At 50.1% G+C, this 13,574-nt stretch overlaps 1 protein-coding gene across 1 annotated transcript in view; it reads right to left on the bottom strand.

The window, feature by feature from the left end:
• Positions 1-13,574, bottom strand: part of Col15a1 (collagen type XV alpha 1 chain) — a 104,916-nt gene that overhangs the window by 52,845 nt on the left and 38,497 nt on the right. The window contains exons 5-9 of the mRNA XM_036179736.1: positions 12,614-12,694; positions 6,708-6,852; positions 3,410-3,510; positions 1,772-1,906; positions 584-736 (exon numbers count right to left, since the gene is read on the bottom strand). Of these exons, the coding sequence (XP_036035629.1) occupies positions 584-736; positions 1,772-1,906; positions 3,410-3,510; positions 6,708-6,852; positions 12,614-12,694 (615 nt within the window). The remainder of the gene's footprint in view (positions 1-583; positions 737-1,771; positions 1,907-3,409; positions 3,511-6,707; positions 6,853-12,613; positions 12,695-13,574) is intronic.

Raw genomic sequence — 13,574 nt, 5'->3', positions numbered from 1 at the left:
TTCTCATGGGATGTGGGACAGAAGGAAGAAGGAAGATAATTCTGCACAAGGCAGCTAGGATGGGACCGTCCCATGCACACGAAGTGGGGACACAGGAGTGGCCATGAGGAGGCAGGTAAAGTACCTTTCTGGGATATACAGGGACAGACCAGTCAATGTCCAGCTGGGTGTATGTGTCCAGCCTTCTCTACACTGCAGGCAGCTCGACCTTGCCCTCTACCCTGTCAGGCCTGCCTGTCTGTACCCTGCCTCCCTTCCCCTGACAGCCCACAACAACACCAGCACCTCTTCCCCTCACATGCAGGTCGCACACACTGCCCCAGGCCCCTGGCCTCTGCCGGTGGGGATATAAGACTGCACACAGCCCGAGACTCCTCCCTACTCCTCTGGCCACACAGGTCATCCCAGTCTTCCTCCAGGCCCTGCTAGACCACACATCTGAGTCATATATGTAGAAGTCCTGGCAGGTACTCCCACCTCTGAACTAGCACTGCTCAGAGGTGCTCCCCACACCCCAGCCAGGGCACCTGGGTTTGCCGAGTGTAAGGTTGGAAAGCCTGATCTAACTCTCCATACTCCTTACCAGAGTGGCCTCTTCTCTTGGCTTCTGGGTAAGCATGGATAGAGTTGACCCTGCAGTAGGCATGGTGCCAGCCTCTGTATCCCCAGCAGTGCCAGTGGGCACCTCACCATCTCCCGATGCTGCTGTTGCTAGATTTTCTTCATCCTCTGGATCCTGAATGGAAAGACACCCCAAAGGTCCAGGTTAGTGGACCACCATTTTGATCCATGTCTGTGTCTTTAGGGGACAGACAGCCAAGGCCCCTCTTGTACCTGTGTCCTGTCCCTCCTTCACCTTCAAAGCGCTGGCACATCTAAACCTGCCCTTTGTCTCTGCCCCCATTGCTCTATAGGTGCCCGTCACCTGATTGTTTCCTGCCTCCTGCTCCCCCAGCTCAGTACCTCCCACATTTAAAATCGCCCTCTCCAGTGTCACTCAGAATCATGCTTACAAAATCAAAGGACGCTTTTAGCCGCTCACTCACGGGAACTTTGGAAAAGATCTGACATGTTCATGGCCACCCCTGCTCATCCGGACCTGGATTCGCCTGCTATCCCCATCCATGTACTCAGGCCGGCTTCCTTCATCCTTTCTCCACTTAGAAGCCAGGGTGACCGCCACTCTAGAATTCTAATCCCACTAAGATCTGTTGGTCCTCTCCTATGCTTCAGTGGCTGCCACTCCACTAGATGCTGTCAAGCTGCCCAGCAGAAGCCTCCATGGTCTCTCCATCTTCTCATCTTCAACCTACAGCTGACACCAGGGGCCGCTGCTGACCCCACAGACACCCTGGAATTCCTCAGCTCCTGTGTGGTCTCTGGACCTTTGCTCCTCTGGCTCCCGCCTGTAACATCTAGCTGTCCCATCTGCTTGGCTAATTTTCTCAAACTCCCAGACTCACTTTCTGCCGCTCTGACCTGCAAGATCACTCCCAGAGTGCTTTGGGAGTCCTCTGTCCCTTGACTACTGAGTCTTGGGAATTCAGCCTATCCCAGTGACCTTCAGTCCTGGCAAGTGGGATCAGTGCCTGGGTGGCGTAGCTCTCTGCAAACCTCTCTCAGTGAGTGAATGCCCCTGCAGCCATTTGCTCATGCCCACCTGGACTTGCCCCATGGTGCTGCCGCTCTGCATTTGCAGACAGTAGGCTAGTATCCACTTCTACCTAGAACCTCTAGCAGAAGAAGTGAAATGTGTGCACAAGCTACTCACTGGAGTGCCCACTTCCCTGGAGTTCTGGGTGGTCATAACTAGGGTGGGGCTCCCAGTAGGCACACTGCCAGTCTCTGCTTCCACGGCATCGGTGACAGGCACCTTGGCCTCCCCAGTTGCTGTTGCTGATAACACCTAGAAACAAGGACACAGTGAGAGACCCCGCCACTGGTCCCTTAGCTCTGATCAACAAGCCTATGGCTGGAGAGAACTGAGCTTCTGGGTCACTACATGCACCCTGGCACCTGACATTCCTGCAGTTTCTTGACCTTAGGCACCTCCAAATTTGTGACTTCACTCCAGCCTTAGACCAGTCCCAAACTTGCAAAAGCCAGGAGACAGGGAATATCTCTGAGGCATCGAAGTCTTGCATTTCATGCTAGCATCTGTTAGCAGACCCTGTGACCATAAGCCATTGCCTCCTGAGTCAGCTGGCTCCAGCTCTGGACATTCTGTCTAGACACATAGGTCTCCTGTGGCCACTCCTGTATACCCATCTGGACATCAGGATAATGGCGTTGTTCTCCATGGGGCTTCAGCCAGATGCAGGCAGCGCTCTGTCCTCCTCAGCCCTCTCCAGCCTCCACTCTCTTTCTTTGAAATTGAGTTTCCTCTGGGCAATGAAAAGATTTCTCTAAAGTCCCACAACAAGTGGGGAAACAGAGCAGCTGTGGCCGCAGGTGTCATAAAGAGAGACATACTTGCCAAAAATGACAGTGCACATCTTAACCCCAACACTCAGGAGGACAGGCGGATAGATTGCTGTGAGTTTAAAGTTAGCCTGGTCTACATAGTGAGTTTCAGACCAGCCAGAGTTACATGGCGAGACCTTATTTCACAAAGGGGCTGTGAAGGAAGGTTTATTTTTGTTTTTCTAGGGTTTCGTGTGTGTGTATGTGTGTGTGTGTGTGTGTGTGTGTGCGCACACGCACGTGCTATAGTGAGTAAGGATGCATATGTGCATAGGTGGATTCACACACGCATGAGTCTATGGAGACCAGAGATTAATATTGGCTGTCTTCTCCCATGGCTCTCCATCTTATTTTATTTGAGACAGGGTCTCTCACTAAGTCTGGAGCTTAACATTTCAGCTAGGCTAAATGACTCCCAAGCTCCTAGGATCCTCTTCTCTGTTCCCCTGCCATCCACACTGGGGTTACAGACACTCATCCCTGCACCTAGCTTTTACATGGGTGTGCTATGGATCCAAACTCAGGTCTTCACACCTGTGCACAAACTCCGGAGTTGAGAAGTTGTGACCCTACCAGATCAAGCATTTCTCAAACTGGCCTTGTAGATAGGAAAGACAACTGCTAAGAACAGGGTGGACACACCCACAGTTAACAATGTCCTGTCCTGAGGGGACTGTGCTCTTCCTAAGGATCCAGCGCAAGATGGTCACCATCGTGAAGCCCCAGTATTCATCATCAAGCATGGGTGAAGACAGGCTGGGGTTGATTCTCCTCCACCTATGCTGGTGTACCCCTGAAGCTTGGCCACTGTGCTTCCTCTGTACCATGGGGACAGCAGTCCTGATGACATTCAACTAAAACCCCTTGGTGCTCCAGTCATCATCAAGTTGAAATAAGCCAACAAGTCCCCTATTAGGCCATCATATCAAATTCGCCACTCACTCACCTGACCATCAGTGACATTCAACAAGTCCCCATCCCCTGAACCACTGGAGTCCCCATCCACAGCATGGACCTCCAGTGTGTCATTCAGAATCTCACCAGACCCTATAGGAAGTAAAAATTGTGATATCAACAACTATGTTTTACAGTCTTGAAAGAGAATGAGGTCACTCTTTACCTAGTAACTTGGGAAGGTGTCCATGATCCCATAATACAGAATCACGGGGGAAGAGCCAGACTAGAGAACAGGGCAAGGCTCTAGGGCCTGGTGGCATCATGGGTCTTTGGCACCTCCTGCTGCCTGGATTCCTGCTTTGCCATTTCCCAGAATATGACTAAGGGAAAATGCTTAACCTGTGCCTCAAGTTCCTCCATCTACAAGTGGAGATCATTATTCCTACCTCATTGAGTAGAAATTATTCTGAGGATTATGCATCATTTGGCTAGCTGATATGAGGAAAGTGTTGGAGACAGTGCCTGGCACATAGCAAGCCACTCACAAATATTCATATCATTGGAGTTCTGTCGTCAAGGAACATAAAAATGGACTACATAAGGGTACACATATTTTTCCGTCATTACATGTGACTATTCTATTACACATTCATGTTATGCAGCAGTTATTACCTAGCACACATATCATTGTGTGTACACATCTATAGGTTTATGTATACACACAGCTAAATCACACGGCTGAACATTGGCTCTTCCAGATCATAGGAGTGCAAAGAGAAGGGAGATTATTATTTCTGTTGTCATCGTTGTTTCTACAATTCTATATCGATTGAACTGTTACCACATACACACCCATGGGGAGGGCGACAAAGACAAATGGAATCCTAAAGCAGAGAGTCACTAGGATGAATGCATGCCCTTTATCCTGCTAGCCAGGCTCTCTCTTCTCTGGGAACCGTTCCATCAACCTCCTGCTAGACCAGAATTCTGCATTCTCAGCTTCCTTCATAACACCCCAAGGCAGGTATATTGCTCTAATCACAACTTTAAAATATTAATACTTATCATTAATTATTAGTACTATTATTGGTGGCATTGAAGACTGGGCCTTAGGATCTCAAGCAAGCTAAGAAGTACTGTCTCATTGAGCTGTATCTTTGGCTCTCTTATGCAAGCTCAGTAAGTACTCTATCACTGAGATGTATCCCCAGCCCTTTTTTACATCTTTATTTTAAGAAAGGGTCCCACTAAGTTACCCAGGCTGGCCCTGAACTTGTTCTGTAGCCTAAGCAGGTCTTGGATTTGTATATTCCTGTTGCAGTCTCCTAATTGGCTGGGATTACAGGCTTGTGCTGCAGGGCATCTCGTAATTATCCCCCTTCTGCAGCGGAGTAAAGTCATGTAAGAATAGTGGATAGGAGGGGCGTGTAAGCCAGGCAGGCTTGTCTCTAGGCCAGAGTTTCTCCATACATGTAGCAGTCACCTTTGCTCTAATGTCTCCAGCTGCTCCTGTGTGGCTTCAGGTTTGATGCACAAGAGTAGTCTGACATTGGCTGTTGCCTGAGTCCTCCCTGCTCTGACCACAAGGGGGTGCTGTGCAAGCAGCTACTGGGCCCCCAGTGTCACACTGGAGGGAGCTGGGGCAGATGCTTTCAGAAAGCATGGCAAACACACGCCTCCAATACTGGAGAGTTTTTCCCATGCAGAATGGCACTGGGGGTACAGGCTCCCTTCTTTCCATCATCTGGGCTGTCTATTCATCAAGAAAGGGAACACTTGAGCCAGTTCTGAGGTTTCCCTTTGGTTCTCTGTCTGATTGAGGAGTAAAGCTGTTCCTGGGTACAGGTAAGAGGCTCAGGTGGGGGTCTCGGCCTCCACTCAGACCTTGCCTTCTTAGACTGGAATAGCCACCCCACCCATTGCCCTACTCTGAGACCCCAATCCACCCAACAGTATCCACAATCGATAATGCTTCTATTTTGCCAGGAACCTAGAAACCACAGGGCATCCCACCTTCTCATTCACCAGGAGGGAAGGATGGCTACTGTCCCCAAGGAGGGTTAAGAAGGTTTGCAATCTCAGCTAGGCCCACAGCAAATAGATGGCCAAGTAGGGCTTCCTTCAAAGCCATGTCAAGCTCCTCCTACCCATCCCCTCTGGGCTTCCCACTGCCACATCCTCAAGACTCCTTAGTTCCATTGTAACCTCATTAAATTATTTATAATTTTCCCGTCTAGTATTCTCTGTCTTACCCACAGACTTCCCAAGTTCAGTTGTTAAAATAACACTCATTAGCTATTACTGTAGATGACGCTCAAGACGCCGAAGTTTAACAGAATCAAAACCACCTGCAGTCCTACCACACATTGTATGTTGGACCAAATGGGTAATGTATCCCACACACATTTGAATAACACAGATTCGAAGTGGTGGCTGTAGCAGTTTTGAAATCTGCTCTTATGGAGAAGACTCCACTAGCATGCCCATAACTCTTTAGAGCATCCCCATCACACGGATGAAGGACATCGAGTTTGCTCAACCAGTCCCAGCTACAGGTGCTTTGGATGAAGAGTGCTGCGGGAAATGACCTTGCCCCTACATCTCAGAACTCTGGCCTTGGCTGCAGCTAGAGTCACAAACAACCATCCTCTGGGAAATGGTGTCCTCAATGCATGTCACTCTGCTGCTTGGGGGAGCCACAGATATTCGCTGGGCTTTTGCTTCTGTGCCTTGCTGTGGTGGCAGAAGCAGAGGAGCAGCAGGTGGGGCCTGAGGCTTGCTCTCCTCTTTAGGTTCCCATTGACCTGCTGGGTGACGATGCCAGTCTCTGGCCATCAGTTAGCTGCCCAGATCCTCTGAGACCCAGAGAGCTTGTAGCAGAAATCAAAACAACTGAAGATTCTGAGATGGGACCACGAGCTTGTGGACATGTTGCCTGCCCCCTTTTCAAGGGTTGGCTTTTCACACCTGTAAAACTGCAGCTAGCCATATTGACTAGAAGGTATTCTGGTGGGACTGGAGAAGTATGCACACACTTGGCACACAGTTGGTACTCAATTAGCAGCGATGATTCTTATTAACTTTCCTGTAGGGGGAGCAGAGGGGGAGTCCGAAAGTTAAAGGCTCAGACACTGGAGAGCATGTGCCAACTCTGCCACTCTCAGGCCACGTGGTCTTGGCTAGGTTACTTAATTTCTCTGTGACTCAGTTTCCCTGTCCTGTCTTTAAGGAAAGCGACTGCCATTCTTCCCTTGAAGGGTAAAGGGATGGAAGGTAAGTTCTGTACGCTGCATACTGGTGATCACTCCGTGGCAGACTACCACTCTGACATGTGTGTCAGGACTTGCCTTGCTCAGGGCTGCTATGCCCAGTGATGCTCAAGTTGGTTTCCGGGGTTCCTTCTGGCACAGGTTCACCAGAAAGCTCCGTGTCGTCAGCAGGAGAGGATAAAGTAGGAGGCATGCTCATGGGATCAACGTGTGTTTCTTTAGGCTGAAGAGAGAAAAATGGAATTTACTTTTAAAAAAATCCTTTAAGTAAGAACGGATTTTCTTAACAGTGAAGCAGGAAAAAAATCATGGAAAGTAATTTATCCACAGAATCCCGAATAATCCTGAATGCCTACACTGGCTGTGTCTCTGGGCAGCATCACACCTCCCAGGCCTGAAAGAGGCATGGACTGGGTGTAATTCCATCCCACTTACTGTTCAGAGAAATATTGTTGATCTCAGACTAAGGTGTCTAAGCTCAGAGACCACACTTCTGGGATGCCTGTGTCTCAGGCTAGCACAGAGCAGATGCTGGATCCAGGATGTGTGAGTGGTTCTGTCAGTGAGTCAGGCTGCACCAGGAACCCTGTAAATCCAGCCCCAGAGCAGCCTGGTGGGCAAGGCTCTGACAGTGATGACTGTGTCGGCTTCCTTCCAAGGAAGCTCCTGCATCTATACAGCTTCTCCAAAGCCAGGTGAGGTCTTCACCAGTCTTACCATCGAGGAGGAAACAAAACCCAACGGCAAGCTGGAAATCCAAACAGGAAACTCAGTGCTGGTGGTCCTAAATGTCCTGACACCAACCCTGGATGCTGAGAGCAGTCCTTGAGACCCAAGGTTGTCAGCATTTAGTCTCTTCACTTTCTAAGATCCTGGTTGTTGGGGAAGATGGAGGATTGAGTGGAATGATCTAGTGTTGAACTTTGTGGAAAAGAAACACATCTCTGCTGTTTTAAGACACTGAGGTGTTGGTGCTCATTTGTTACTCCGTGTGCATCCTAACAAGAACAGGCTCTTCTCCTATTGTTAGATTCTACGGTGCAGATAGTGAACCTTTGGTCCATCATAACAGAGAGGACTTTGGGAGCCCTGTGACTTCAGAGTTCATGGTTTAGTCCTTTCAGTCAGACTTGGATCGAATACCTGCTTTGTATTTAGTTGACTGACCTATTTTGGACAAATCATACAGCATCACTGGGCCTAAGCTTTCTCCTCTGCACAGTGGGGACAATGAGAAATGTTCTACAGAGGATGGAGAGATGGCTCAGTGGTGAAGAGCACTGGCTGCTCTTCAGAGGACCCAGGTTCAATGCTCAACGCCCATTTGGTATCGCACAACTGGCTGTTACTCCAGAGGAGCTGACGCCCTCTTCTGGCCTCTGAGGGCACTACACACATATGATGCACATGCATACACGAAGGCAAGACACCCATATAAAATAAAAGTAAACAGATCTGATAAAAGAAAAGGAAATGTTCTATAAATGCACAGGGATGTTTGTGTGTTTTAAGTAGTGAAATAGCCCATATTACTAGAAAGCTGCAGTTGAGACAAAAGAAGTCATGACACAATGACTCTGAGCACCAAGCCTGAGACACTGCCCATGATTTGTCACAGTGTCCTCTCCGTGGCAAAGGTATGAAGGAAGGCTGTAAGGACCAGGCCTGGAAGGTGGGCAGAGTTCCAAAAAAACAGCATAGAGAGAGTGTTTGAGACATCAGGTCTCGGCTACCCGAGCTGGGCCAGTGCCATGGCTAAAGGAAACATGCAGGCCAGAGCCTGTAGAAGCAGTACAATGGAGGATGGATGGGAGAGAGATGGGCTTGGATGCAGGGACAAGGACAGTGCTGAGGGTGGAAGTGGCTGGAAGAATCTAGACTAGGGATGCTGAGGTCCAGCCCAGGAGGCCTGGGTGGGACACTGAAAAGCCCAAAGGGCAGGAGCTAGGCAGGGATGTTGACAGACTGGGAACTGCCAAGGAAAAGCAGCAACCCAGCTAGGACAGACCCGTCCTGGGATGGACATCTCCTTTCCCTGGGAGGAGTCCAGGAAGAGGCTGTTTTCCGTGGGTCCCTGATGGAGCTAGAAAGCCCATGGAAGCCCAAATGTAGCCTCCAGGGGTGCCAATAGTTGGAAGCAAGGGTACTTTACTTTGTAAGACACATGGGCCTAGGGACAGATATTTGGAGGAGGCAAGTCTGAACAAACAAAAGGGCAAGCCTGAAACAGGTTACCCAAAGAGATCTCAGTTGAGTCCTTGACTAGCCTTTTAGCCAAAAATAGTGAGTCTTATCCCGGCAGCCATAGGCACGTAGGCCCTGCTCTGGAGAAAGGTGAGACTCCAAGGAGCTGACTATGGAGAAAGTGAGGTGTCTCACCTTGAGCACAGACACAGCTATTGGCTTCAGAGGTAAGATGGACGAGGAACCAAGTGTGGGCTGTGACAGTGTAGAAATATCTAGTCTAGAGACTTCAGTATATTTTCAGGGTATCATGGAGGTGTTTTTGTGTTGTTTTGTCTTTGCCAAACCTCACAGTCACTATGAGATCTACTCATTCCACAGATAGGTTCCTGTGGACCCACTGAGTGTCAGGTTGTTGGCTGAGCCCTGGGGCCAGAGAAAGGAATGAAGAACACATTGTGCCTACCCTCCCCAGAGCACAGGGGGCACTCAACAGACCCCAGTAGCTGATTTCCTGGTTCCCAGCATAGCAGAAGCAAGGGCCATGCTAGGCAGGGGGCGTGGCCGGAGAGGAGGCCTCACTGGAGAGGATTTGGCCTGGATCCTGAGATGGGTAGGAATTTGCCAGAAGGAAGGAAGGGTGGAGGTGGTGCGGGGTTCCAGGCAAACAGAACTGCACAGGGCTGTTGGGAGGAAGTCCCAGATGGTATGTCTGGGAAGCCGAGAGCCCTTAGGTGTGGCTGGAAGCAGGCCTGGCTGTGGCTGGGAATCACCCGCAGATCGTTCTGCCAATGTGGATTCTTGTTATTCACTCCAGACATACTGAACATCCAGGAAAGCCACCCAGGAGGCTCCTTATTAAAAGACCCATGCCAGTCTCACACGGTTGGGCACAGGTGACCCACATGCACAGCCATGTTAATTCCAACTCAACTGGAGATAAGTTTTCCATAAATGCAAAGGTATGCGAGCAGCAGCCAGCTCAGCAGGAGAGGCAGGCCCAGAACAGCCAAGGCACTGCTGACCCTACATGGGAAGTGGGGAGAGGGAGGGCTGGCAGGCCGCCTCTAGTTCAGTTTGCCCGGTAGGGCCTGTGTTCTGGAGAGTGACAAGCTGCAAAGGCAGAGCATGGGGAAGTGAGATTCTGACCAAGAAATAAGCCAGACAGAGAAAGGGAGGGCTGTCTGAGACCCAGAGGGAACTTCCCTGTGCTGGAGGGGTTGCTGCCAAAGGAGCCAAAACCCTTCAGGGTGGAGTGACAGAGCACTCGGGATCCACAGTGGAGCTGGCTCTGCACCTTCAGGCCAGGTGGCCTCAACAGCAACATGACTGTTCCACGCCTGCTCTTATAGAATAGATCCCAGAAGGCCTCTCTGAAAGGTCACTACAGGCAGAGCAGCAAACTCTTAAGAGTAAGCCACTTGGGTAGGTACAGGGACAACTGTAGAAAGACAGAAGAACCCTGAGGACGGCATCTGGCATGTGGGTGGTTAGGACCAGCAGCTTTGGGGCCATCAGGGCTGGGTCTAGGTGAGCCTTCTTAGAGCAGAGGGCAGCCATAGGGGTTTGGAAAACAAGACACCAAGAAGAAGGTGTGGAGGGGGTCCCAAAAGGAACAGGGAACTCATAGTGTCCTGCATTGAGTATGGCCCTGAGATCCCTGGCCACTGCTGTGTGCCAAGGACTACTTGCATGTTTCGACCAGGCGGTTTGTTGACCTGTTCCATGCTAACGGGGGTGGGGGGTGGGGGGGGGGGGTGGGGGGAGGGATGGGAAGCTGTTTTGGAAAGGAACACCAAGGCTAGGATCTACTCTGGGTAGGACTTGGATGTATAGCACTGCTCCCAAGTCCCTAAGAACTTGAAAGGGGAAGGAATGGGCTGCCCCAGAGACTCCACCTGCACCACACCACCAGCCACTTTTCTTCTGTCACTTCCCCAGGTCCCCAGAGATCGAGGTCACACCCTCTCCAGGCTGATGTTGCCCCTCCCCCGACACACACATCAGCCCCTGTACCTGCGTGCTGTTGACATGGTGTGCTGGCTGGTCTTATGTCAACTTGACACACTAACTAGAGTCATCTGAAAGGAGGAAACCTCAGCTGAGAAGCAGCCTCCATAAGATCCGGCTGTAGGGCGTTTTCTTAATGAGTGGTTGGTGGAGAAGGGACTAGCCCATTGTGGGTGGTGCCATTCCTAGGCTGCTGGTCCTGGCTTCAAGCCATGAGGGGCAAGCCAGTAAGCAGCACCCTTCCATGGCCTCTGCATCAGCTCCTGTCTCCAGGTTCCTGCCCTGTGTGATTTCCTGTCCTGACTGCCTTCAGTGATGAATAGTGATGTGGAAAGTATAAGCCCAATGAACCTTTTCCTCTCCAACTTGCTTTTTGGTCATGGTTTTTCATTGCAGCAATGGAAACCCTAACTAAGACACATGGGAAGAGGCCCAGGAGGCTTGATTCCTGGCTCTGCTACTGTCTGACCCCGGAGATCAGCTTATCCCCCTGGGCACCCATTTCTACATCGGCCTAGAGAATAATGCCACCTTCCTTGTGGGGTGGTTGTGAGGAAGAAGCAACATCGCATCCGCAGAAACACCAGCTCTCTTCCTCTTCTGCCTCCCCCTCTATGCCTGTCCTAAGCTGCTGTCTCCACTTTTCCCTCCTAAATTCTTGTCCCACTCTCACACTTGTGACCTTCTCACACTCTCAAACCCTTCTGTCCTTTTCTGGCCCTCTCTGAGGACTGCCATGGGTTGTTTGTACCTCTGTCTGGGTCAGCCTCTCTCTACATTATGGACCTGTATACCATGAGGCAGCATCATGCTCAGAGCCCTGAGCATGTGGCCCACTGACCTGAACCCAGGATGTGCCCATGGGTGGCTAGGCTTAATGGGCACCCAAGACTCCAACACTGCCCCAAGCAGAGCATGGACTCCTGGGTTTCTCCATCTCAGCCAAGGTCTTGGGGGCACACTTCCATAATCCCACCCAGACCATAAACCCACAGGTAGATGTCAGGAGACCTGTGCTCCAGCCTAGCCTGCCCAGCTTCCCTCTCTGGATCTGTCTGCCCATGTGTAATATAGGCAGTTTGCTTATACACACCTGTCTAAGTCCTCTAGCTTTATCAGACTATGGTTCTGTTTGGCCACACCCACATTCCTGCTGCCTGAGTTCTATAACTTACAGTCACTGTCTTATTTCTGTCTCCTCACTTTCGATCAGAAGTACCTTCATAGAGTGACGAGCCCAGCCTGGGAGCTTTCTTTGCTTATAGCTCAGATGCTTCTTGCTAGTCTAATACATATATACATGCATACAACACACACACACACACACACACACACACACACACACACACACACATACACACACACACAAGTGCTTCCATGGTCTGACTCAAGACTTTCCTCTTAGCTGCAGAACACATTCCCAGGAGGGAGAGATGTGAACATCAAGATGAGGATTGCTTTTGCATGGGTCCAAGGCAACACTGAGCAGGCTGTTTCCCTCTTGCCAGGCACTTTCTGAGACTCACCCCTGCCTGCCTCATCTAATTACCCAGTGGCCTCCTACAACATAACTGATGTTACCATCATTCTGTAAGTAGAAGACAACTAAGGTGCAGAGGGACTGAGTAAATTCTTCAAGGCCCAGAGCACGTCTGCCTTTGCACACCTTCCATAGCCATGCATGCAGGTGGCCCTGGAAAACTGGCATGTTTGCTTGTGTGTGGGTGTGAGGCTGACTCCCCCAGAGGATCACACCCAACAACACCCACCGTGGTAGCACCCACACTCACCGGGGCTTGAGTGTAGGTGACAGCTTCCATGATCTCAGCGACTTCATCCATCTCCTGAAGCCCACTGGCTTCTCCAGATGCCTGTGAGGAGATAAGTCACGCCACACACCGTAAGGAGTCTTTCTCTGTCCCGCCAGTCCCCGCAAAGTGATACAGAGACTTATTCATTAATTATAAAAGCTCAGCCTTAGCTTAGGCTTGTCTCACTAGCTCTTATAACTTAAATGAACCCATTTATTTTAATCTACGTTCTGTCACATGGCTCGTCACCTCGTCTCTCCATACTGCCCATGCTGCTTCCTCCATGTCTGGCTGGCTACTCTGCCTTCTTCTTCCCAGAGTTCTCTCTGTCTCTAGAAGTCCCACCTGACCTATTGGCCATTCAGCTTTTACACCAATCACAGTCAATACACCTTCACACAGTGTACAAACATCCCACAACAACACACAGAGCAGGAGAACAGGTGACACAGCACTGAGGTACTTGGGAAGGTCAGAGACTTGACAAGCAGACTCTGATGGAGGAACTGTGTGTGTGTGTGTGTGTGTGTGTGTGTGTGTGTACATTTGCATGTATGTGTGCAGTTTGCACAAGGCTGTGACTGCATATATATATGTACATGCATATGTGTGGTATGCATGCATGTGTATATACATATGTGAACACATGTATGCATGTATGTACATGTGTATACATGTTTGTGTGGTATGCATGCATACACAAATGTGCATATGAATACATTATGTATTTGAACCTGTGTGTATGTATGTGTGTGCATGTATATATACATGGCCATGAGAGACAGGGTGGGAAATGCCATATGCACAGTTTCTGTCCACACTATTATCGCTACAGTCTGAGTTACTTCACCTTCCAACCATGCCCAGCCTACCATGGTTCCCGCTTTGTGCAAGGTGCTCATGGGAACCCGTTCAGGGAGCACTCATCCAACATGGCTTC

This window comes from Onychomys torridus, chromosome 2 (assembly GCF_903995425.1).
Source record: "Onychomys torridus chromosome 2, mOncTor1.1, whole genome shotgun sequence".
NCBI lineage: Eukaryota > Metazoa > Chordata > Mammalia > Rodentia > Cricetidae > Onychomys > Onychomys torridus.
This window is presented reverse-complemented; position numbering and strand designations above follow the sequence as displayed.